Consider the following 26884-nt stretch of genomic DNA (forward strand, 5'->3'; position numbering starts at 1 on the left):
CAAAGATTGAATTTGTCCTCAGACTGCTTGGCTTAAATCAAGTGTTTGCCCACTTACCTGGCTGTAGTTAAGAATCTTGTAAACAGATTCTGACACAAAAAGAATTTTTCCTCGATCACAGCCGACCACAAACAGGAAACCATCGGCAGCCTGCAAAAACAGACAGACAACAATTCAGATTTTAGAAATCGTACCAACAAATATGTCCGTAATACTTTCTTCAAGAGCAGAAACAAATTATTCTTACTGTATAAATGATCTTTATTCATCTGATGAATGACCAACAGTTTGATTGACTTCAATGTTACGAAGACGTGACCATGATAAATTGATTTGAACAAAAAGGTTAGAAAATAATGATTTCCCCTAATGTGGCTGCCAATTTGTAATTGTGATAGATTCACAATTTCAAAAATGGAAGAAATTCATATTATAAAGTGTATAGTACTCACCCTGAGTATCAAATGTTTCAGCTCATCGTCAGAAAGAAAGGAAGGCTTGTAGTTGGCCTCTGTGTAGGGGTTTGCTGCTCCTGCATACAACACCAATCACACATCTCACTAATTGCATCCAACTCATTTTCCATCTGTTAATTAGCTACTTTCATCAATCTTCCCTGGACACAGGAGGACATTGAGGTTAAAAAAGTTATTGTAGTTTTTGCTTTTGTTTAGTTATTGTGTATTGACTTCTGTTTGAAACAATTGTACGTAATACAAGCTCATAAGAACCAGTTTCAATATTTTTTGATATTGTTACACCGTCAATAGCACTCACCATAATACGTCAAGTCAAGTCAATTTTATTTATATAGCACGTTTACGATGACTTTTAAATTGAACCAAAGTGCTTTACAGGTTAAAAAGAGCATAGAGCAACAGAAACAAAAAACAAACAAAGAATGAGCTGAACAAAATAGCGCAAAAAGCAATACGGTAAAAGGGGTCGAATAAAAAGTAAAAAATGTGCTAAATAAAAATCATAGTAATAAAAAGTGCGACAAATAGAAAAAATAAAACTAAAGCTAAGGGGTGGGAGGGTAGGACTAGAATTGGTGGCCTAGTGGGCAGACTCAGCTCAGAAAGCTGAGTCTGAATTAAGACGGTTAATAAATGTGAATTTATCGGCCGATCTCACTCATCAGCATAAAACTGATGGAAACATCCGTAAAAATATTTTTTTTAAAGCTTAAAACACTGTCCAATTCAATGATCTTATTGAATATCCATGTATCACAAGTATCACAGAATATACATTAGCCAAAAAAATGATTGACAAACAGAGGGTTGACGAGTTATTAAAAACCTATTCTCCAACTGCAATGATTCTGCCCTTCAATCTAAATTTGTCAGTGCGCGCCCTCATCCATGATGCACACTTTAGGTCGAGCAACCATTAAATGTGGGCATGTCCTGTCAAATGAAAAGGCTGTATGAATCCAAGCCGCACTTACTTGTGTTGCCATGGTGATGTAGTGCGTGTCTGCACACTACAACAGTTTATTCTTCCTGGGTAGATGTCACTCAGTGGATGACATTTTATTTTCCTGTTATTATTCACCCTAAAGTTATTTGTGATGTTAAGATGTATGTTTAGTACAAAAGCAGTGACATGTCAGAGAGGCTTGTATGGATAATTGTGTGTGTGCTAAGATGTATGTTTAGTACAAAAGCAGTGACATGTCAAAAAAGCTTGTATGGACAATTGTGTGTGTATGTGTGTGCTTAGATGTATGTTTAGTACAAAAGCAGTGACACGTCAGAGAAGCTTGTATGGACAATTGTGTGTGTATGTGTGTGTGCTAAGATGAATGTTTAGTACAAAAGCAGTGACATGTCAGAGAGGCTTGTATGGACAATTGTGTGTGTATGTGTGTGTGCTAAGATGTATGTTTAGTACAAAAGCAGTGACATGTCAGAGAGGCTTGTATGGACAATTGTGTGGGTATGTGTGTGTGCCTCGAATGTGTGTGTGCACAAATCGCAGAGTACAGCTGACCGTTTGAGTGTTGAAAAAAGAAAAATAAAGCAATTGAGAGATATAGATGCTAGGGTTGCACGATTTCGAGAAAAAAAACTAAATTCCAATTTTTCTCTCTAAAAATTGCTATTGTTTTTTTTTTTACATAAAAATGCAAAACTAACAAGTGTTTCTTTTCTACTGTAAATCAACCTATTTTTGTCTCAAGGTGCCACAGATTAGAAGAATATGCAATAATTTACTTGAAAACAATATTTGGCTTCATGCCGACAGACTCAGAGCCTTTGGCTACAGTATACTCTTAAACTGAAGAAACAATCCCCCCAAAAATATACAAAGTTATAATGTAATGAAATCATGATATGTAATAATATTGCAAGTAACCATATACAGGGTTTTTAAACTTATTTGTTTTATGACTGCAGAATTGTTTACCATTGTGCTGCAATTTCGAAGGTAAACAACTTTGTTATCCTAAATAAGTAGATAAAACAAGACATAAAGTGGACTTATTTCTGCAAGCAAAAATGTGCCTTAAATAAATAACGTCTGTTTTGATGGGCTCATAATACCCATCTGACCTGAAGCTGAAATATTACCACAAAGGAACATATGGCTTTGTTATCGTAATTTTTGTCCTTCTGATTTGTGTTACTTTACAGCAAGTCGAAAGGCTGCCTGTGCTTCCTGTGTGTAAAGCTGGCACCCCGCTCCCCTGCCACAGAGACAATGGTAAACGGGTTATACTTGTATAGCGCTTTTCTACGCGCTTAGACACTATTTCCACATTCACACACTGATGGCGGGAGATGCCATGCACGGCCATAACCACCCCCTATCAGGAGCAAGGGTGAAGTGTCTTGCCCAAGGACACCTCAAATGTCACGAGGATGGCGGAAGCTGGGCATCGAACCAGAAACCCTCAAGTTGCTGGAATGGCTGCTCTACCAACCGAGCCACGCCGTTGATAAAGATTGTGAATGAATGAAAATAGGGAGCATTGGGTTCAGTTAATTCTATTGTTAAATAAATGTGTTCAGGTGCTGAGAGCGATGCACACAGTTTTTCTTCCTGTTTGCAGCGAGAGGTGAACAAACACAAGGCTCAACAATTCTGATTGGTGACCATGGCTGTCACTCAAATGGCGGTGACGACGGGAAAAATACAATCTCAGCCTCTTGTGGTTATTGCTTAAACTAATTAAAACCTTGAGGTTGATAGGATGTTGATTAATCGTGCAGCCTTAATAGACACTAAAACAAATATGTTTTAGTGTCGGCGTGCGCAACCCGTGGGTCCCTGGTTCAATTCCCACCTAGTACCAACCTCGTCACGTCCGTTGTGTCCTGAACAAGACACTTCACCCTTGCTCCTGATGGGTGCTGGTTGGCGCCTTGCATGGCAGCTCCCTCCATCAGTGTGTGAATGTGTGTGTGAATGGGTAAATGTGGAAGTAGTGTCAAAGCGCTTTGAGTACCTTGAAGGTAGAAAAGCGCTATACAAGTACAACCCGTTTATCATTTATCATTTATGTATTTTCTATCCAGTTCAATGACAACGATCCAGATGAAATCGTTGTATTACTTCCATTACTAACAGGATGTCCAAACAAGGTTGATATATGCGTAGTGCCCTTAAATAAAGGTGGTGTTCTTGTTTTGTTTTTTTATTTCAAAATGGTACTGTGAGAAAGTTGCGAACAGCACTTCTACAAACTTTCACCAAACTTAGGGGGTGGGCATATCTGCAGACTTGATGGGAAAATATAAAAAGAAGTAACATGCATAACGTCAAGCACGTAAAAAAATAAAAGTGCAAACCTAAGAACAAAGTAAGAGCTTTTGCTGGTAATTATGTCTGTTCTGACCTCTAAGTGTCTTCATGTGCTGAACAGCCATGCGCAGAACCGTCAGCTTGTCCAGTTTACGAGACATGGCGTTGCACGTGGGCACCAGTGACGCCAGTTCATCAATAAAACTGTTCATCTTGTCCCTGCGGCGCTTCTCAATCTGGCTGTGAGCCTCTCTGTGAAGATGTGTGAGAAAAAGTAGACATGAACACATATTCTATATAGTGAATGAAACATGACATTTGTATCCCTCAATTTAGTTTGTATTGCTCCCACAGTCCCAAAAATCCACAATTGTAATCTTCATTTGTAGGTCGGCGACATTTTGGTCAAAACAGCAATTTTGCGACATTTTACACTAAAGAAAAACAGCCTGGAGTCCCAAAATATTACAAAATCCATTTCTGAAATGTTTTTAAAACATTTTAACAGAAGCATGTGGTGTGCCTAAGGCAGGGGTCACCAACGCGGTGCCTGCGGGCACCAGGTCGCCCGTAAGGATCAGATGAGTCGCCCGCTGGCCTGTTCTAAAAATAGCTCAAATAACAGCACTTACCAATGAGCTGCCTCTATTTTTAAATTGTATTTATTTACTAGCAAGCTGATCTCGCTTTGCTCGACATTTTTAATTCTAAGAGAGACACAACTCAAGTAGAATTTGAAAATCCAAGAAAATATTTTAAAGACTTGGTCTTCACTTGTTTAAATAAATTCATTTATTTTATTACTTTGCTTCTTACAACATTCAGAAAGACAATTTTAGAGAAAAAATACAACCTTAAAAACGATTTTAGGATTTTTAAACACATATACCTTTTTACCTTTTAAACTCCTTCCTCTTCTTTCCCGACAATTTAAATCCATGTTCAAGTAATTTTTTTTTTATTGTAAAGAATAATAAATACATTTGAATTTAATTCTTCATTTAGCTTCTGTTTTTCCGACAAAGAATATTTGTGAAATATTTCTTCAAACTTATTATGATTAAAATTTAAAAAAAATATTCTGTCAAATCTAGAAAATCTTTAGAATCAAATTTAAATCTTATTTCAAAGTCTTTTGAATTTCTTTTAAAATTTTTGTTCTGGAAATCCAGAAGAAATAATGATTTGTCTTTGTTAGAAATATAGCTTGGTCCAATTTGTTATATATTCTAACAAAATGCAGATTGGATTTTAACCTATTTAAAACATGTCATCAGAATTCTAAAATTAATCTAAATCAGGAAAAATTACTAATGATGATCCATAAATTTTTTTTTTTAATTTTTTCAAAAATATTCAAATTAGTTAGTTTTTCTCTTCTTTTTTTCGGTTGAATTTTGAATTTTAAAGAGTCGAAATTGAAGATAAGCTATGTTTCAAAATGTAATTTTCATTTTTTTAGTGTTTTCTCCTCTTTCAAACCGTTCAATTAAGTGTTTCTTTCATCATTTATTCTCTACAAAAAACCTTTCGTAAAAGGAAAAAAAATGTACAACGGAATGACAGACAGAAATACCCATTTTTTTATACATATAGATTTATTTATTTAAGGTTAATTGAGCAAATTGGCTATTTCTAGCAATTTATTTAAGTGTGTATCAAACTGGTAGCCCTTCGCATTAATCAGTACCCAAGAAGTAGCTCTTGGTTTCAAAAAGGTTGGTGACCCCCTGGCCTAAGGGATGCCAGCTAGTGTGGCTATGCCATAGCTTTAAAAAAATCTCAGAGCTTATAGCAAAGCAAGCAACAAGGAGGAGGATAAACAGACTGATCTAACCAGGCAAAAACTACTACTACTACTATACAACTGTGGCAAGAAAAGCACATTTTGTATAACTTTCTAAACACCTTCACCTTTAGCTACCCATTTTAGCAGGCAGGGCAAACGAGCATTGCTATGTCCATACACTCTCTTTCATTCACTGGGTCTGCCTCAAATCAGGCAATGACATTTCATTGGAAGAACAAAATATCCCATACCTGGCATTCTTTATCCGTCCTGGTTGGTCACTAAAAAGAGAAAATACAATTTATTAAGGAACAAGTAGCTGTAAGTTAAACAAAATAGTCTTTCAAATGTCAATAACATATTTACAAAGATCACTAAGTAGGGATGTAACTATCAAAATTGCATGTAACCAAAATGTTCTCGATTATCATTAATAGGTATTGTTGAATTTGCTCAAAAGTTGTTTTTACACACTGAAATCCTGATTTTTTTTTTTTTTAAAACCTGAATAAATAGACCTACTGTTAGAAATCCCACTTTTGTTTGTTCTGCATTTCAAATGCAAGAGTATTCTGGTGGGCGTTGTGGTGTCCTACTGTTTCAGCAGTCCTTAAATACACCTTCGTGTCATGTTCCTCCGAGTTTCTATCAATTACTATGCTAAGACAGCACAGTTTGTAGGTGCAATGTGCATAATTCAATATTTTAGTTGTTTAGACAGCAATGTGTTTCTACAAGTTTAGATTGGGGTGCGCCATTTCTTAGTGGGGTGAGATAATAATGTCTCTTGTTTTCATGTTAAAATTTAAGCTAGCAAGCCAGTACCAGTGTGTCCGTGAGTTGATCAAAGTATGGCTATCAATCAGGGTTTTTCGATCATTATAACTTGAAATGATAACACCAACTTTCAAGAGTTTTACCGCAGTTATCATTATTACCCTTTATCCTTACATCCTTATTACTAACACATTCAACAAATTGTCAGGATTAGTACAGTAAAACCAGCATCAATAAAGAATATAGAATGTGCAAACTTCCACATGCTGTAAAGTGTCTTTTCAATAATGTAATTGTTTGTGAATGTACCTTGCTTACCATGACCTTGATTGCTACGTCTAAGGGTAGTGTTGTGTTGCTGTTACTGCGGGTGCTACAGTGAAATGTGTGTGTGGTGTTAGAACTAAGCAAAGCTGTTCACGTGTTCAGAAGGCTGGCAATGAAGTTGAAAAGACTCGAGAACAAGCACTATATAGCGGCACCAATAGCAAACCCTTTTCACCCTGTCTGCTTACTACAATTTGTGTCGCTACCCATCTATTACAGAACCCAGTTTTGCTAATTAACCCAATTTGTAATCAGTGTAAACAAATTTAGTTTTACAGAATGAGATTATCATCAAAGACCAATTAACCCCACATTCCTGGAGATAAAATCAAACTTTAGTATCTTAAAAGGCATGCTTTGCTTTATTTGTTAATGACTATATGAAGTGTTGATGTAACATACAATTGGGTGAAAATCTGGTTTATGGCAAAGCAGGTTTAATAAATATTAACGGTGGCCTCTTACCTTCCCAGTTTATCTTTGTCTGGGTCTAAATTGCTGAAGAAGGAGAGATAATTCATTCAGCAATGAAAGTGTGTCAGACTGAGCCTGATTTGACTGTTAATGTGTTTGCACTTACTCATATGGGAAGCCATCGATTCTGAAAAAGAAAACATTCATCTGTCAGTTTGTATCACTATATACATTTTATGAATACATGAGATATGATGGCTATATTTGATAAAATATATTACACTATTGTCTTGTGGCGTTTGCAACGACTCGACCATCCGTTTTTGTTTTGATGACGCACGCCACAGACGGGAAAATAGACGTGCAGTTTAATGTCTTTATTATTAAAAGTGCTTAACTTAAAATAAAGTTTGATTCTGTTTGTAAATCTTATGTTTTCCTTTTTCTAACGCCGATAAAATCTATTTATAAATGGTTGACTTAAAGGCTAGTAAGGTAAAGTTTTATACCTGATGTTAGCCTCTGATGAAGGCTGCAGAAGAAAGGTAGCCAAAACTTGTCAGGCACAAAACTTTACCTTACTAGCCTATATAAATCAACCATTTATGAATACACATCAGTAGGCTAAATGAAAATCTTCAAAATATCAAAAAATCGATCGATTCCCTTACAAGAACAAACTTGGACTTAGCACGCACGCACGCTAAAGTAAAAAAAGTTTATTTTATTTCTCATTAATGTACACTCAGGACCCCATCTTAACATAAAAAAACTAATGTACAATTTTTGGCAAATATATGAGGTGGCGACTTGTCCAGGGTGTACACTGCCTTCCGCCCAATTGTAGCTGATATAGGCGCCAGCACCCCCCGCGACCCCCAAAGGGAATAAGCGGTAGAAAATGGATGGATGGATGGATATTAAAAAAATATATACATGTCCATAAGGATTTAGACCCTTTGCTGTGACAGTTATATTTAACTCATATGCTGTCAATTTCTTCTGATCCTCTTTGCGATGGTTCTGCTCCTACATTGGAGTCCAGCTGTGTTTAATTAGCCTGACTGGACTTGATTAGGAAAGGCACACACCTGTCTATATAAGACATTACAGCTCTTATATGTTAGAGCAAATGAGAGTTATGAGGTCGAAGGAACTGCAGGAGCTCAGATACAGAATTGTGGCAATCCACAGATCTAGCCAAAGTCACAAAATCATTTCTGCAGCACACAAGGTTCCTAAGCGCACAGTGGCCTCCATAATCCTTACATGGAAGAAGTTTGGGATGACCACAACTCTTCCTAGAGCTGGCCATCCAGCCAAACTGAGTAATTGTGGGAGAAGAGCTTGGGTGAGATAGGTAAAGAAGAACCCAAAGATAACAGTGGCTTAGCTCCAGGGATGCAGTAGAGATGTTGTCACAAGTTCCACGGAGTCAACCACCACTGCAGCCCTCCACCAGTCGTGACTTTATGATAGAATGGCCCGACGGAAGCCTCTCCACAGTGCAAGACATGTGAAAGCCCGCATAAAGTTTGTCAAAAAACACATGAAGGACACCAAGACTATGAGAAATAAGATTCTCTGGTCCGATGAGAAAAGGAATAAAAGTTTTGCTTTAAAGCTAAGCAATATGTGTGGAGAAAACCAGGCGCTGCTCATCCCAACAGTCAAACATGGTGCTGACAGCATTATGCTATGAGGGTGTGTTTCAGCTGATGGGACAAGATGAAGAGGGCCAAGTACAGAGATATCCTGGAAGAAAATCTCTTCCAGAGTATTCAGGACCTCAGACTGGGCCAAATTTTCACCTTCCAACAAGACAATGATCCTAGGCACATAGCTAAAATAACAAAGGAGTGGCTTCAGAACAACTCTGTGACTTGAATGGCCCAGTCAAAAAGCACCGACCTAAACCCAATTGAGCATCTCTGGAAAGACCTGAAAATGGCTGTCCACCAATGTTCACTCGCCAACTTGACAGAACTGGAGAAGATCGGCAAGGAAAAATGGCAGAGGATCCCCAAATCCAGGTGTGAAAAACTTGTTGGACCATTCCCAAGAAGACCAATGGCTGTACTAGCTCAAAAGGGTGCTTCTACTCAATACTGAGCAAAGGGTCTAAATACTTATGACCTTGTGATATTCCAGTTTTTCTTTTTTAATAAGTTTGCAAAAAATTCATAATTTCTGTTTATTGTCTGTCAAGACGGGGTGCTGAGTACACATTAGTGAGAAATAAAATTAATGATGACTTATCAAATGGCTGCAATGAGTCAGAAAAAAATAAAGGGGTCTGAATACTTTCCGTACCCACTATATACACACATATGTAAGAATGGGTACATCTATATTTATATACATATGCACACGCATCTACACACTTGAACTATGATTAATAATGATTAATTACCAGTTATTTGTTTGCTTGCATAAATCAAATTCACTGAAGAAAATACCCCAATAGTTGGATACAAATTAGGGCTGGGCGATATGGCCTTTTTTTAATATCTCGATATTTTTAGGCCATATCGCGATACACAAAATACATATGTGGATATTTTGCCTTAGCCTTGAATTACACTTGATGCATATAATCACAGCAGTATGATGATTCTATGTGTCTACATTAAAACATTCTTCTTCATACTGCATTAATATATGCTACTTTTAAACTTTCATGCAGAGAAGGAAATCAAAACTAAGTAAATTGACCAAAACTATATTTATTAAAGTTCTTAGCAGGTGACTTTTCTAATGATGCTACATATTAGCAGTAATGCTACTTTTGGTAGCAACGCTTGTGCCCCACACTTGACAAATTAAAGTTGTCTCCTCGACATATTCCCACTTGAAGCCCAACCACCAACAGATGATGGACCCCCTGCTGTTTTTCTTGGGAATTAATTATTCCTTCTTTCGCAGCTTCTTTCTCTCATATTACCACTCGCACGGCTTCGCTAGCATCACAGCTAACGTTAGCCAGTCTGCTACCTCTCTGATGGGCGAGGGCGTATATGTATGTGACGTATGACGTGACAGTATGTGACGTGTGTAAGTTTGTGCGCTTGCGGTCTGTGAGAAGGAGACACAAGAAGAAGTGGGAAGAGCCTGTAGTGTAATGCCTGCAGCTAAAAGCAACTGCGTGAGAACATATACTCCAATATCACCATAATAGTCATTTTCTATATCGCACAGAGGCAAACCCGCAATATATCACGTATATCGATATATCGCCCAGCCCTAATACAAATGCATTTTTGTAGTCCGAATGTCATACAGAATCATGTCTATGAGTGTTCTCATTTATCCAAATCATTGTATTCTCAGGGCATTCAATCAATCGCAACTGGACTGCTTGGTTTGTCTTAGAAGACGTTTCGCCTCTCATCTGGGTAGGCTTCATCAGTTCATGCTCATTGACTTAGATCGATGAAGCCTAATCGAATGAGAGGCGAAACTTCTTCTAAGACAAACCAAAAAGTCCAGTTGCAATCAATTGAATGCCCTGAAATCATTCCCGGAACGTTTTGTAAATGTTTTACTGAACTGCGAGTCATTGATTTGCTCAAAACTTGGTGACATTAAGTATAGTATGGATTAAGTGCACATTTTGAAAGTATTTGCAATAATACTGTATAGCATACTAGGTACAGATGTACAGTATGGAACGCACGTGAACGGTGGTTAGCGGTAAACGCAAATAAACGTCGGCAGTAGGGGTGTAACGATACGTGTATTTGTATTGAACGGTTTCGGTACAGGGGTTTCCGTTCGTTACGGGGGTGTACCGAACGAGTTTGTAAGCTAAAGTCTTAACAAGCTGCTTTGCTTCTGCACCCAGCATTGTCCCACACACACAACCATCTGATTGGTTATATACAAAGCCAATCAGCAGTGCGGATTCAGAGCGATGTAACAGCCAATTAGCCGTGCGTATTCAGAGCGCATTTAGTCAATGCTTCAGCGTCGAGCAGAATAGTGTTTAGCAGGTGAGCATAAAACAGCGTACTCTCCCCAAATTATAAAAAACACTTCCCAGTCAGAACTATTACTAACATCACTATGAGCCCGTTGACCTTCTAGAAACTTAAACTGCAGCTCAGCTCGCTCGCAGTTCTGGCTTGAGGTGAAGGCTAATTAGCTTTTAGCGTAACGTTAGCTCATTTTTATGTGTGTTTGTGTGTTAGGGGCAGCAAAGCCCTGTCTCTCTGTTATTTCACTTGAAAGCCAAGGTGTTCAGGGATGAATAGTCTCTCCTATGCTATTGTACTATTTTTTCAGCAATAGTTACTTGAATCATTAGTAATGTAGCAGCTTAGTTTTGAATGGCAGAGTCCCTGCTATCACATGTTGACAAAAATATAACATTTACATAATACCAATCAACTACAGGATTCCCAAATGCTGTAATAAATTAGGCATGATGGGTTGACTTGAAACTGTTTTATGTTGCACTTTTTATATGTAGAAGAAAAGTTTTGTAATTTTATTTAATCAAAGCAACAACTTGAGGCAGTTTAATGAGGATTAACGTGGGCAGAATTATTATAGTGTTCCCAATGTTTAAAGGATAAGGCCATTGTTTACAAAATTTGGTAAATAAATAACCAAAAAATATATATTTTGTTGTTTTCTTACTGTACCAAAATGAACCGAACCGTGACCTCTAAACCAAGGTACGTACCGAACCGAAATTTTGGTGTACCGTTACACTCCTAGTCGACAGCATAATTTACTGTTCTGTTTGTTGCCCATTCAGCATTCATGCTAGCGACGCCATCCTAACGTTCAAGTTTCGCTTTAAGATTCTATTTTAAACTTGATGTGCGCCGATGATAAGAGTTTGTCGCTACAATACAGACGCATTAGCTCAGTTTAACCTAAAGTTTCGTCTGAGTTTATTGTGAAGGGCGCAGAGCTCATCGCTCTATCATCACACTGGCTGTGAGGAGATGACTGCCTGTGCAATGTGTGCCACCTTGTAGTGGTCAAAACAAACACTGTGAGTAATAATTTTCCATTTATTATAACGCAATAAAACATTATTAATCACATGCGTTAAGAAGTTACCATTGACAGCCCTAATTTTTAACCCAATGAATGTAGTCCCCCGAGTCAAAAGGTTTTGGGACCCTAGCTCTATGTTGTATGTATGCTGTACAAATAAAATTGCTTACTGGTATTCTGTGGTGCTGCCCTTTCTCTTTCGAGTGTAGTCCATGCTTGGAGTGCTGATAGAACTGGAGATGAGGTCAGTAGAGCCGGGGGACATAAAGTCAGTCATTGTAGAGGAGATGTCCATCCTTTGGTCTGCCATTAGGTCATCTGCAGAGGCAAAATCACTGTACCATTATACTTCCTATAAATTCTGTAAAAATGCAAGAACACTTACCAATGGTTTCTGTTAGATAATATAAATTGAAAAACACATCTCTATTGCATGACTGTATTACATCATCAATAGTTCATTGTTTTTGTGGAGAAAATATCTTCACCATATTAATGTAAGTCATTCCAAAATGTTTATGTCCTTAGTTCACTATTTTGTCTGGTCTACAATATCTTTTCACTACATCCCTATAAGACATTTCATGCATGCATGAGATGGTATGGCTATATTTCATCAAAAAATACATTTTAATTGTAAAAAATTTAATTTGTTGTTGAACTAGTGAGTCACTTAGTAAAGTCATGGGTTTAAGATTAATTCATGGTATCTGCCACAAGATTTTTAGTAAAATTATAACTTGAAGCTTTTAATTATACGTAATCTTAATAAATTCATGAACACACTATAATGGCGGCAGCGATATGAAGGAAGCAGAATGACTGTGCGCAAGTCAGCCTTTTATTCGTTTCTATAAACTAGCACTGTACAGCTAACAGGCAGGAAAGCGAAACACAGGCCTTGATCACACTGCAGGTCAATTCCGATTTTTTGACCATATGCAACCTGTATCGGATTTTTTCATGTAAGTGGGAACACTGTAATTGCCAAAATGCCTTCACACAGACGCCGGCAAAAACATGTATGAATTGCACACTTTTCTTAGAGAGGTTGTTCCTGCTATAGGGGCGTTTTTCTACATGTTAGAAAAGCATAATAAATTCATTTAGATAGCGTGGACACACCAGTCAGCGCAGGCTGCACTAGGCCTACTGAGTGGCTAGCGCAGCCAGCTTTGACTCTAAGTGGCCAGCGAGCCACAGTGCGCCGGAATGTGTGAACAAGTCAGTTACTGTAGGTTCCACTCGGTTGTACTTGGCCTGCTAGCGATACGGAGATTTAAAAAAATATATCACTTTGGCTAGACAAATAGTGGAGTTCCACTAAATAGAGGACATCTAGGATGCCCGGTCATTACTTAACAAATAGGACACTATTAGCCGGAGACAATGTTGAGCTAACGTGGAAATAACAGAATGAAATTAAGTCTCACCACAGATGTTCATCACAGCCTCTGTGTTAAAATCATCTCCTTCCATCCACTCTCGAGCCCTCAACTGTGAACACAGAAATAAGGCATCGCTCAGAAAATGTGCAGAGTAAAAAAACACATAGGTCATTCTAAATTAGGTGCAGGAAGAATAGGAAGAGGTGCAACCCACGCAACCTTTTCCACTTCTGATCATACTCAAAAAGTTTTGAGTACTAACCGATACCAATACAGATTCGATACAATAACAGCAAAATCATACATACTTTTAACATTTTGTTGCGTAGAATGTTAGAAAAAGTTGAATCAAGTGAAATTAGTCTGACAGAATATTTATCATTAACCATCTTGAATGGACTTATGCTGTCTTTCAGTTACCACATGAGATCCAGTGAAGTTAAGTTTATGACTTAGGTGAATGATGCGGACATGTCTGTAACTGGATATTTTATTTTATAAAAAGTATCAAGGATATGGGTATGCTACAGTGCAAGACAGCGTCCCCTAAAGTATCACGCCCAAAAGTGGCCAAATATATACTTTTGTGTTTACATTTCATTAACTAAATATGCGCGAGGATGCATTAAACATTTGTTTGGAATTAGCTACTTTTGTGACAGCTTTCTTTTCATTCATTCAGAGCATGGAGTGGGTTGTTCCACTGCAGCGAAACTAGACAATCATTGGATAAATGCTTGGCTTCGTCCCACCCATGGACGCCGAGCGTCTCACCAAATGAACAAGAAGTGGGTGTGCCCTCGACTGGCCGAGACGCCAGGTTTCCCCATGATCTGCCTGAGGCTGATTCCCTTTTCCAATGATAGCAAAATAAGCCAATTAAGGATCTTGAAATATAAAACACTGCCATAGCATTTTTCAATTTTCATTTCATTGTTCCTGTTGATATGGAGAATTTGTCAAATATAGCATCGTTATATCTTTTTTGGAGACTGTACATGGGTTTAGAGTAGCTGAAAATTAGCTTTCCTTACTTAAAAGACCAGCATACGCCACTGGTACACGGCCTGTGTTACATTATACAATAAAAAATGTCTGCTGTCATTAAGGTGCCGACTGATAGAATCTTATTGTAGTTCTGTTTAGATGACTCACTAAGAAATGGGCGGTGAAACCAAGCATCTTTTCGTGTCAATATTACCATTTCAGGGTCTAAATTTGCCGTAAAATGATACCAACTTGTCGGGATACAATCTTGCCCTTCTACTTTCCAGGTGAAAGGCCTTGTTTATGACCTAGAATAAAGTTTGAGCAGCAAGGAAAGGAGGAAGCAGCTCATCAGTCGATCATGTCAACATTGGCACGCAAGCTTGTGATCATGGCACAATTACAAAAAGTTACTTTGTGTTAGCGCTTATAATACCAATATCACTAATACTTGGTTAATATTCAATTTATATATACATCTTCTTCCGCTTATCCGAAGGTCGGGTCGCGGGGGCAGCACCTAAGCAGGGAAACCCAGACTTCCCTCTCCCCAGCCACTTCGTCTAGCTCTTCCCGGGGGATCCCGAGCCGTTCCCAGGCCAGCCGGGAGACATAGTCTTCCCAATGTGTCCTGGGTCTTCCCCGTGGCCTCCTACCGGTTGCACGTGCCCTAAACACCTCCCTAGGGAGGCGTTCGGGTGGCATCCTGACCAGATGCCCGAACCACCTCATCTGGCTCTTCTCGATGTGGAGGAGCAGCGGCTTTACTCTGAGTTCATCCCGGATGACAGAGTTTCTCACCATATCTCTAAGGGAGAACCCCGCCACACGACGGAGGAAACTCATTTCGGCCGCTTGTACCCGTGATCTTATCCTTTCGGTCATAACCCAAAGCTCATGACCATAGGTGAGGATGGGAACGTAGATGGACCGGTAAATTGAGAGCTTTGCCTTCAGGCTCAGCTCCTTCTTCACCCCAACGGATCGGTACAACGTCCGCATTACTGAAGACGCCGCACCGATCCACCTGCCGATCTCATGATCCAATCTTCCCCCACTCGTGAATAAGACTCCTAGGTACTTGAACTCCTCCACTTGGGGCAGGGTCTCCTCCCCAACCCGAAGATGGCACTCCACCCTTTTCCGGGAAGGAGCCATGGACTCGGACTTGGAGGTGCTGATTCTTATTCCGGTCGCTTCACACTCGGCTGCGAACCGATCTAGTGAGAGCTGAAGATCCCGGCCAGATGAAGCCATCAGGACCACATCATCTGCAAAAAGCAGTGATCTAATCCCGCGGCCACCAAACTGGAACCCCTAAACGCCTTGACTGCGCCTAGAAATTCTGTCCATAAAAGTTATGAACAGAATTGGTGACAAAGGGCAGCCTTGGCGGAGTCCAACCCTCACTGGAAACGTGTCCGACTTACTGCCGGCAATGCGGACCAAGATCAGATAGCGGACAATAAGGAAGTTGGTGGTGTTTCTTTCTTTAGTTATAATTAAGTTACTTAATGATTAGTTGTAATTAATCAAAACAGTACATTAATTTGACAAAGAGCTCTGAGTATTTTAAGTCTGTGTTGTATAAAAAGAGTAAAACATCAATACAGTATTTATTTTCCAATTTTTGTTAAAATCTTGAGCTTTTTTAGGTAAATGAATGCTTAAAATCATTGATAACCACTTCGTAACTTCACAAGTAGATTTGCCTTAAAAAATCCTCAAAACATTGTGACTTTTGCCACAACCTTCTGTAAAAAGCTACTGTGGATTCAGGCATTTTAGATTGCAACAATCACAAAAAGGTCTGCAATGTGAATCAAGGGACTGACTGAGGCACTTCATTACCTGGATAAGAAACAGCAACAGGCCTCCCTAATGAGACTTGTATCTGTCCCAGACTGGTCAGCTGATATTTGATGTGGTCTCTGGTAGATTCAGCTCAGCCAAGTTCCATCCACGTAATCTGCTCTGATCCCTAAATAGCAGGTGCTTGCTGTGAAACTCTGCAAAAAATACAAACATATTCAGTTTTTTAGCATGAAGGCTAAACAGCGTTTTACTTGGTAACTTGATTAATCGACAATCTATTGACAGATTACTCAATTCCTAAAACGGTTGATAGCTGCAGCCCTCAAACGTACTAATTTAGCCCATCTCTCCAGGAAAGACATATATTGTGGAGTTCTGGAGGTTTTTCAGACTCTACTTGAGATCAGCAAACCTTTTTTCTCTGAGGAACGTTTCTTTACGTATCATTTGTACATTTGTATTGGTAGTAGTAGTAGTGGTGGTAGCATGCACTAACAATCATTTCATTGGAAAAATAGCTGAAATAACAGATTTTTCTGTATGCCATAACCTTAATTTTGTCTTAATAAATACCTATCAAAAACATTGAAATTGCACTTTTGACACGTGTGCCTCAATAAAAATGTGAAAAAAGGATCACAGAGCCCCACCGCTCTCATTTCTGCCCTATTGTGCGAGAAATATATGTAGGCATATTAAAAGTTCGGTGCACTTTATGCGGTCCGGACTTGATACACTTTTACTATACGCAAACAGATATAAGAGCAACAAAATATAAATTGAAGCTTTTTTCTCATCACCCAAATAAATGTACCCCCTTGCAAAGACATGCTTAGTCCGGATCGAGAGACAATATTTTCGTACCAAATAAAATAAATGGTTATGAATGAATGTGTTTGATTGAGTGACTTATGAGTTAGATATAGTATGTCAACATTTTAATGTTGAATCGGTTGGAGGCGCCATTTTTTTGACAAGTGCCGGTCTTAAACCATTTCTTCATCACCATTATTCGGTGATACGCAGGTTGTTATGGTAACCAAAATGTACCACTCTTATTTGTGTCATGTTAGCTAGCTATTGGCCAAGTTAGCATGATATAGCTTCCTCAGGGACAATATACTACTTGTGTTACTATTACTAGATGCAAAAGGTAGTTAGTTCACGACAAGACCAATTTAGCTTTATCTTGGATTTAGCATATAGCGATATGTGGAGCTCCAATAGATTCTCGATCAAGGTGCAACCTTCTCTTCCCGCCTCCGCCATGATGGCAAGGACGTTTACTACGTCGGAAGATCCAGCGTGGTCATCTGTACATGTACACCATTTGAAGTATTCCCAAATAGTCATTTTAAAAAGTTTGAGGTACTATCTTCCTTCATCTGTCATACTATCTGCAGAATTGTGTGCTGTAGCCGCATGTGACCTGAAGGATTTGTAACTTCCACTGTGAATGAAGGAGATTTTTTGTGGTTTTGCAACAGTCAATTTTTAATACCAGCCAATGCATATGAATTACAATCACATTAATGCTTGATTTAGTCTCAAACCATGCTGACAATAACATTGTTTATTGGCAATAATTTGTGGGACAATATATGGTCCAGCAAAATGTATAATCAGCCCATGCCTAGACTATGTTTCCACTGATTGAACAAAAAAGACACTGATGAAGTCCAAACATGGTAATTAAATGATAGTGCAAAAGTTTCCCCCATGCCTTAGGCTACGCTCACACGGCAGGGTAGGATGCCAAGTAGGATTTTTTTGGTCTAATAGGATCTTTTTGCGTCGGAGTTCACAATACAAAACAATTGGGATGTCTAATTGGAACACAATCTGATCTGCATGCAGACATGTGATCATGATGTCACACCTGCTGCAGTGTTTACAGAAGTAAACATCAGTCTCAATCCTGGTACATGTGTAGCTATTTCAAGATTTTTTTGCAACCAAAGTCAACATTTTCTGAACTGAATTATTGCGCATTGACGATTAAGGCAAGTATTTTGGCTCTTGCAGTTTGCAGGACATTTTACTTACACATCTGCTCCGTGTCATCGAGTAGTCGGAGACATGAATGGTTGAACATTGACTATTTATTTTGTAACCATGTATTTTGGCGAAGAACTGTGACGCTTATCGTTTTTTGATGACATTCTGTTAGGATGAATGTGTCCGGCGCTTGGGAGCGTCCAAACGGCAGTCGAATCGCATAAATATCCCATTTATATCCACATAGGAAAAAGATCTGGGTCGGATATGAAAAATTCGGAATGGGACTGTTCACATTGACATAAAAAAATGAGATACAGGTCGCATATGGGCAAAAATTCGGAATTGGCTTGCAGTGTGAACGAGGCCATAGACATGGTTAACAATATTATCAATGTGAGCACACGCTAAATAGCAATAATCATGTAAATACACGTTGAAGAAAAAAACACTCCTACAAATGTTGTACACTGCACTGGACTAAATGAAGACAAAAACGAGGCACAATATGTTGTGAATCACACATTTGGCCTGGGTTCACTTGGCGTTTAAACACTGCTCCAAAACATATTCATTGTTTTGATATGATAGGCAAGTACTAAAAGATTTACCAAGAACTGATGTGCAGCACTTTTAGATGAGAAGTGTGTAAAATTCTTGTGACAAAAGTCAGCATCTGAAGTCTGGCAATAAAGGCACATAACTGACACCTAAAACAATCATTGCAAAATATTCACCACTTCAGTGTTGCCAAAAGCAAAATTACAAATTACCAAGCTTAAAATTATATTTTGAGAAAAACTATGATCATTTGATGTCGCTGAGGGCCTTCTGCTATAGTAAAACATTACCACAGATCTTATAGTTTAGCAGATAATGCAGTTTTAACTTTATTCAAACTAACAATACTGTTGAAAAAAATAACAGTGGGCCGTCTGGGTGTATCCTGTTTAGGTTAGCTGATAGTCATTTAATGAAGGGGTCAAACTATCACTACTTTTCAAACATATACTTTGAGATGTGGGGAGTTATTGATGTGCAGAGAGTGAAACGATCACACAAATAAATACAAGGATTATCCTAGATCTGGCAACACTGCTGCTTCATCACAAATGAAGAAAGACATGTCATGTTGAGGTGTCTAGTACAGCTACTAGCACTCAAAAATGGAATGTGAGCGAAAGTATTTGATCAAATATTTGTAGCAGACATGACACTGAGATATGACAAATCATTAGTATCCTGCAGTTACAAATCATTTACGATATTGTGCATAGTCGCCAGTTTTTCCATCTTTTGGAAAACAATGCACTGATTAAATAAACTAAATAAAACTTAAGTGCTGTGTTATGTTACAATATAAATCAGGGTTTTCCCCTTAATGTAACTAAATGTGGCGCACCACCACAGCAATTTCATAGCCACCACACCTTCAAAATAAGTTGTTTTACATGAAAACAAATTAAAGTTATATGATGTATTGTACCCTTCAAATAAAGTCACACAGTCTGACGATATTTTTAACTTTTATTGCCAATCTTATGCCAACAAACAGCACACTTCAACAGGTTTTAGCTCCAGTGCATTCACTTTCGTCTCTGTGCTTCCTCAAACACATATAAAACATTAGTTTTTAAATGTATGCATACATTTTTTGAGAAATCATTATCATAGCAAATTATGTTTATTGTGTGACGATGCCATGGTAACCACGCCCCCACTGCCACAGGTATCTTGGCAATCTAGAGAACATCCAATGTATTGTAACACGGCATAAAAATATCAGTCATACAATAAAATGTCCTATTGTTTGTAACGTAATTTTACTTCTGGGCTACGGCTAATGTCACTGCAAGAACAATGCTACCTTGTGGTAGCGTTTTTTACATCGCCGATGTCAACAAAATTGCAAGGAAGGAAATCATAATGGAAGCTAAACCAACAAAACCTGAAAATTATATGGTCTAAAAAAGTTGGAAAAGAAACTGGAGACAAAAAACTGACACAGACCAAACAAGAATCTACAAAAAATGCCAGCAACAAGTTGTCGCTAACAATTTGAACACGCTATCGTTTCCTATCATTTGGAGACACACCATGAACCACAGTACAGAGAGTGTTAGCATGCAACAAAGTACTAACGTTACCTTAAAAGTAAGGCTGCGCGATATAGGGAATATACTGGATATATCGCAGGTTTTTCTCTGAGCGATATAGAAAATGACTATATGGTGATATTGGAGTATACGTTCTCATGCAGTTGCTTTTAGCTGCGGGCGTTGCACAACAGGCTTTTCTCACTCTTTCTTGTCTCTCCTCGTAGAGGCATAAAACAAGCGCACCTTTTTACATATGTCACATACTGTCACGTGTGCAACGTCATACAACATCGCTCGGGAGAGAAGTAGCGGCACGGTAACGTTAGCTGTGATGCTAGCGGTGTGGTGCGAGTGGCAATACGAGAGAAAGAAGGTGCGAAACTGGTAACAAATGAAGGAGGACTTAATTTCCAAGAAAAACAACAGCAGTGGGTCCATCGTTTGGCAGTGGTTTAGCTTCAAGCTGGAAGATGTCCAACAAGTATGCGGCAAAAGCGTTGCTACAAAAAGTAGCACCACTGCTAATTTGTGCCAGGACTTGAAAAGTGACTTGAAAAGTCACCTGCTAGAAAATAAGGAGTGCTTAAAATTCCGCATGTCAGCATCTCCGTTCGGTGCCACACCAACAAAATGCCCAAGCAACCATTTCCAGATCAACACCGTATGAAACAATTAGTCAACAACAGAAGGAAATAACGTCCGCAGTAGTGAAGGACATTCACTATTTGATTTCCTATTATGCAGCTCATTGTTATTTGACAGTTATTGAAATATATTCTGTGAAATCATGTACAAAAGTGCACTTTATTTGTTTTAAACTATTGTAGTCGAGTTTTGTACAAAAAGTGTACTTTAATTTAGTGTTGTTTTGATATGTCATTTTAGTGACATAATGCACAAAAGGGCACTAATAGCTTGTTTTAAAATGTCTCTGACAGTTTTGCACTTTCTGTTTTGGAATGACATGAATGTTTGCGCCACTGCTTAATAACTGTTTAATAAATACAGTTTTGCTAAATTGACTTAGTTGCGATTTCCCTCTCTGCCTGAAAGTTTAAAAGCAGCATATATGAATGCAGTATGAAGAAGAATGTTTTAATGTAGACACACAGAATCATCATACTGCTGTGATTATATGCATCAAGTGTTCATTCAAGGCTAAGGCAAAATATCCTGATATACTGGTGTATCGTGACATGGCCTAAAAATGTTGAGATATTAATAAAAATCCATATCGCCCACCCCTACTTAAAACCACAAAGTAATGGAAATAAAAACACACCAAACAAGCTGTACAGAGTTGTCGTCAAAAAAACACTGTCTATTAAAAGCAATTTTGGAAATTACAGATTCATCTCTAAACTCATATATTTCGACATGACTTGTAGGAAAAAGAGACTTGTAATTACAAGTATTTATTGTTTTTTAATGGTCTTGATAACAATAGTATATAACAATAGAGAGGTATCTCACCTTACCAATTTTTTTTAGATATGAGCAAATATGTGGTTACTTCAATAAACTATTGTACTGTAGATTTATGTAGTACCCTTGTTAACCGGTTGTACTTAGTAAAAAGAATGTTACATATTAAAAGTGTTTGTGTTTAGGAACTCACTACTAGGGCTGCACTACTGGAATTTCAATGGGGAACACTGATTTGAGGCGCAAGTATTTTGGATTAGAAGTTTGTACAGTGAATTGATTAACGCGGACCCCGACTTAAACAAGTTAAAAAATGATTGGGGTGTTACCATTTAGTGGTCAATTGTACGGAATATGTACTGTACTGTGCTATCTACTAAAACTAGTTTCAAACAATCAAAAAAACACATGTTAAACTCGTTAGTTGAAACACTTCTGTAATGAATGATGTGGCTCATTACCAAACAAAAATAATAATAATAAGAAGTATATGTTAATATAACATAGCTGACGAGCATTTTCCGATGACTTCGACAGAACATAATCGGACTTGACGACACAATGCAAACATTGTCTGCATTTTCACGAGCGAATATGAGCCTGCCGTGTGCTGCTCCCATGTCTTCAATCACGTAGGGGTCATGTTGAAGGAACAATGTGTTCGTAAAAGTGTTGTTTAATGGTAGGTGTGAGGATGTTGAATGAAGAATGTTTGTAAATGTGTTGTTTAAAGGCCTACTGAAACCCACTACTACCCACCACACAGTCTGATAGTTTGTATATCAATGATGAAATATTAAAATTGCAACAAATGCCAATACGGCTTTTTTAGTTTACTAAATTACAATTTTAAATTTCCCAGGAGTTTCGTCTCGAAAACGTCGTGTAACGATGACAGGAAGTATGAGCGCTACGCACACACACAGCTAAATGTCGTCTGCTTTAACGGCATAATTACACAGTATTTTGGAGACCTGTGTTGCTGAATCTTTTGCAATTTGTTCAATTTATATTGGAGAAGTCACAGTAGAAAGATGGAGTTGGGAAGCTTTAGCCTTTAGCCACACAAACACACGGTGATTCCTTGTTTAAAATTCCCGGGGCTGAAACTTTCCTATGGATCAGAGCGCGGTCAAGCAGACATGGATCCCAACCGAATGTCAACCAGCAGGTTTCGGTGAGAAAACTGTGGTTAAAAAGTCAGTTCTTACCGGAGAAAAGCTGAGCTTGTACCGTCCATAGCTGCCGTCGACTCCCCTGAGACACTGGCGTCAAGATACAAGTGGAGACACCCTTACGACTATCAGGTACTATTTAACTCACTAAAACACTAGCAACACAATAGAAAGATAAGTGATTTCCCAGAATTATCCTAGTAAATGTGTTTAAAAACATCAGAATCCGTACCAATTGCGTTTTTTTTTATACTTTTTTTTTTTTTTTTGTCCGTTGCTATCAATATCCTCAAACACAAATCTTTCATCCTCGCTCAAATTAATGGGGAAATTGTCGTTTTCTTGGTCCGAATAGCACTTTTTGTTGGAGGCTCCCAATAAAAACAATGTGAATATGTGAGGAGCCATCACACTTGCGACGTCATCGTCTGCGACTTCCGGTAGAGGCAGGGCATTTCTCCAGTTGCGAACTTTATCGTGGATGTTCTCTACTAAATCCTTTCAGCAAAAATATGGCAATATCGCGAAATGATCAAGTATGACACATAAAATGGACCTGCTATCCCCGTTTAAATAAGAAAATCTCATTTCAGTAGGCCTTTAATGAAGAATATGTTTGTAAATGTGTTGTTTAATGAAGAATATGTTTGTAAAAGTGTTGTTTAATGGCGGGTGTGAGGATGTTGAATGAAGAATATGTTTGTAAATGTGTTGTTTAATGAAAAATATGTTTGTAAAAGTGTTGTTCAATGGCGGGTGTGAGGATTTTGAAGGCACAATATGTTTGTAAAAGTGTTGTTTAATGGCGGGTGTGAGGATTTTGACTGAAGAATATGTTTGTAAAAGTGTTGTTTAATGAAGAATATGTTTGTCTAAGTGTTGTTTAAGGACGGGTGTGAGGATTTTGAAGGAACAATATGTTTGTAAATGTGTTGTTTAATGGCAGGTGTGAGGATGTTGAATGAATAATATGTTTGTAAATGTGTTGTTTAATGAAGAATATGTAAAAGTGTTGTTTAATGGCAGGTGTGAGGATGTTGAATGAAGAATATGTTTGTAAATGTGTTGTTTAATGAAGAATATGTTTGTAAAAGTGTTGTTTAATGGCGGATGTGAGGATGTTGAATGAAGAAAATGTTTGTAAATGTGTTGTTTAATGAAGAATATGTTTGTAAAAGTGTTGCTTAATGAAGAATATGTTTGTCTAAGTGTTGTTTAAGGACGGGTGTGAGGATTTTGAAGGAACAATATGTTTGTAAATGTGTTTAATGTCGGGTGTGAAGATTTTGAAGGAACAGTATGTTTGTAAATGTGTTGTTTAATGAAGAATATGTTTGTAAAAGTGTTGTTTAATGGCGGATGTGAGGATGTTGAGTGAATAAAATGTTTGTAAATGTGTTGTATAACTGAAGGATGTTTGTAAAAGTGTTGTTTAATGACGAATATGTTTGTAAAAGTGTTGTTTAATGGCGGGTGTGAGGATTTTGACTGAAGAATATGTTTGTAAATGTGTTGTTTAATGACGAATATATTTGTCTAAATGTTGTTTAATGGCGGGTGTGAGGATTTTGAAGGAACAATATGTTTGTAAATGTGTTGTTTAATGGCGGGTGTGAGGATGTTGAATGAAGAATATGTTTGTAAATGTGTTGTTTAATGAAGAATATGTTTGTAAATGTGTTGTTTAATGGCAGGTGTGAGGATGTTGAATGAATAATATGTTTGTAAATGTGTTGTTTAATGAAGAATATGTTTGTAAAAGTGTTGTTTAATGGCGGATGTGAGGATGTTGAATGAAGAAAATGTTTGTAAATGTGTTGTTTAATGAAGAATATGTTTGTAAAAGTGTTGTTTAATGAAGAATATGTTTGTCTAAGTGTTGTTTAAGGACGGGTGTGAGGATTTTGAAGGAACAATATGTTTGTAAATGTGTTTAATGGCGGGTGTGAAGATTTTGAAGGAACAATATGTTTGTAAATGTGTTGTTTAATGAAGAATATGTTTGTTAAAGTGTTGTTTAATGGCGGATGTGAGGATGTTGAGTGAATAAAATGTTTGTAAATGTGTTGTATAACTGAAGAATATGTTTGTAAAAGTGTTGTTTAATGACGAATATGTTTGTCTAAATGTTGTTTAATGGCGGGTGTGAGGATTTTGAAGGAACAATATGTTTGTAAATGTGTTGTTTAATGGCGGGTGTGAGGATGTTGAATGAAGAATATGTTTCTAAATGTGTTGTTTAATGAAGAATATGTTTGTAAAAGTGTTGTTTAACGGCGGGTGTGAGGATTTTGAAGGAACAATATGTTTGTAAATGTGTTGTTAAATGAAGAATATGTTTGTAAAAGTGTTGTTTAATGGCGGGTGTGAGGATTTTGAAGGAACAATATGTTTGTAAATGTGTTGCTAAATGAAGAATATGTTTGTAAAAGTGTTGTTTAATGGCGGGTGTGAGGATTTTGAATGAAGAATATGTTTGTAAATGTGTTGTTTAATGAAGAATATGTTTGTAAAAGTGTTGTTTAATGGCGGGTGTGAGGATTTTGAAGGAACAATATGTTTGTAAATGTGTTGTTTAATGGCAGGTGTGAGGATGTTGAATGAAGAATATGTTTGTAAATGTGTTGTTTAATGAAGAATATGTTTGTAAAAGTGTTGTTTAATGGCGGGTGTGAGGATTTTGAAGGAACAATATGTTTGTAAATGTGTTGTTAAATGAAGAATATGTTTGTAAAAGTGTTGTTTAATGGCGGGTGTGAGGATTTTGAAGGAACAATATGTTTGTAAATGTGTTGTTAAATGAAGAATATGTTTGTAAAAGTGTTGTTTAATGGCGGGTGTGAGGATGTTGAATGAAGAATATGTTTGTAAATGTGTTGTTTAATGAAGAATATGTTTGTAAAAGTGTTGTTTAATGGCGGGTGTGAGGATTTTGAATGAAGAATATGTTTGTAAATGTGTTGTTTAATGAAGAATATGTTTGTAAAAGTGTTGTTTAATGAAGAATATGTTTGTAAAAGTGTTGTTTAATGGCGGGTGTGAGGATTTTGAATGAAGAATATGTTTCTAAATGTGTTGTTTAATGAAGAATATGTTTGTAAAAGTGTTGTTTAATGGCGGGTGTGAGGATTTTGAATGAAGAATATGTTTGTAAATGTGTTGTTTAATGAAGAATATGTTTGTAAAAGTGTTGTTTAATGGCGGGTGTGAGGATTTTGAAGGAACAATATGTTTGTAAATGTGTTGTTAAATGAAGAATATGTTTGTAAAAGTGTTGTTTAATGGCGGGTGTGAGGATTTTGAAGGAACAATATGTTTGTAAATGTGTTGTTAAATGAAGAATATGTTTGTAAAAGTGTTGTTTAATGGCGGGTGTGAGAGTTTTGAAGGAACAATATGTTTGTAAATGTGTTGTTAAATGAAGAATATGTTTGTAAAAGTGTTGTTTAATGGCGGGTGTGAGGATGGTTGGCCAGGACCACTAGAGCAGGCCTGTTTACATCTACTAGCCTCTCAGCTCCAGTTAGCATGCTTAGTAGCAGCTTTGACAGGCACACTGCCTAAAAAAGCAGATTTATCTTGACAGCAACACTGGTTGGATTGTAAGTAAGTCATTGAAGCTAAATGTCGGCGCGGTAACATTGACTAGACTAATATTAGCAGCATGCTAATGCTAACCACACGCTAACGTCCTCCTTTGGCAGCCTGGAAAACATCGACGACATGCAAGATGATGGATCAACACACAAGTCGGCGACACAGACAAATGGCGTGTTGCATACTTACATGTGGTCTGCTGTGATGTTTGTGTCCATTGAAGAAGGCTGTTATGGCAGTGAAAAGTGTGACATAAAGGCTTGTGAAGGCTGACCCACTTTCTCTCCTCCAGGCTCCGTCATGCCTGGCGTGTCGGACCACTAACCTACT

General features: G+C 37.7%; 1 protein-coding gene across 4 annotated transcripts in view; it reads right to left on the bottom strand.

The window, feature by feature from the left end:
- The window catches only part of LOC133568826 (basic helix-loop-helix ARNT-like protein 1), a 45957-nt gene extending 19073 nt beyond the window's left edge, over positions 1 to 26884 (bottom strand). For 2 of the 4 annotated variants that reach the window (XM_061920983.1, XM_061920982.1), the window contains exons 1-10: positions 26744 to 26884; positions 16297 to 16454; positions 13504 to 13567; positions 12241 to 12388; positions 7227 to 7247; positions 7112 to 7144; positions 5794 to 5823; positions 3848 to 4005; positions 453 to 532; positions 58 to 150 (exon numbers count right to left, since the gene is read on the bottom strand). In XM_061920983.1, coding sequence (XP_061776967.1) covers positions 58 to 150; positions 453 to 532; positions 3848 to 4005; positions 5794 to 5823; positions 7112 to 7144; positions 7227 to 7247; positions 12241 to 12388; positions 13504 to 13549 — 609 coding nt within the window. In that variant the 5' untranslated portion in view covers positions 13550 to 13567; positions 16297 to 16454; positions 26744 to 26884. The remainder of the gene's footprint in view (positions 1 to 57; positions 151 to 452; positions 533 to 3847; positions 4006 to 5793; positions 5824 to 7111; positions 7145 to 7226; positions 7248 to 12240; positions 12389 to 13503; positions 13568 to 16296; positions 16455 to 26743) is intronic. The other 2 variants (XM_061920984.1, XM_061920985.1) reach the window with 2 other exon arrangements.

The sequence above is a fragment of the Nerophis ophidion genome, linkage group LG14, assembly GCF_033978795.1.
Source record: "Nerophis ophidion isolate RoL-2023_Sa linkage group LG14, RoL_Noph_v1.0, whole genome shotgun sequence".
Classification (NCBI taxonomy): domain Eukaryota; kingdom Metazoa; phylum Chordata; class Actinopteri; order Syngnathiformes; family Syngnathidae; genus Nerophis; species Nerophis ophidion.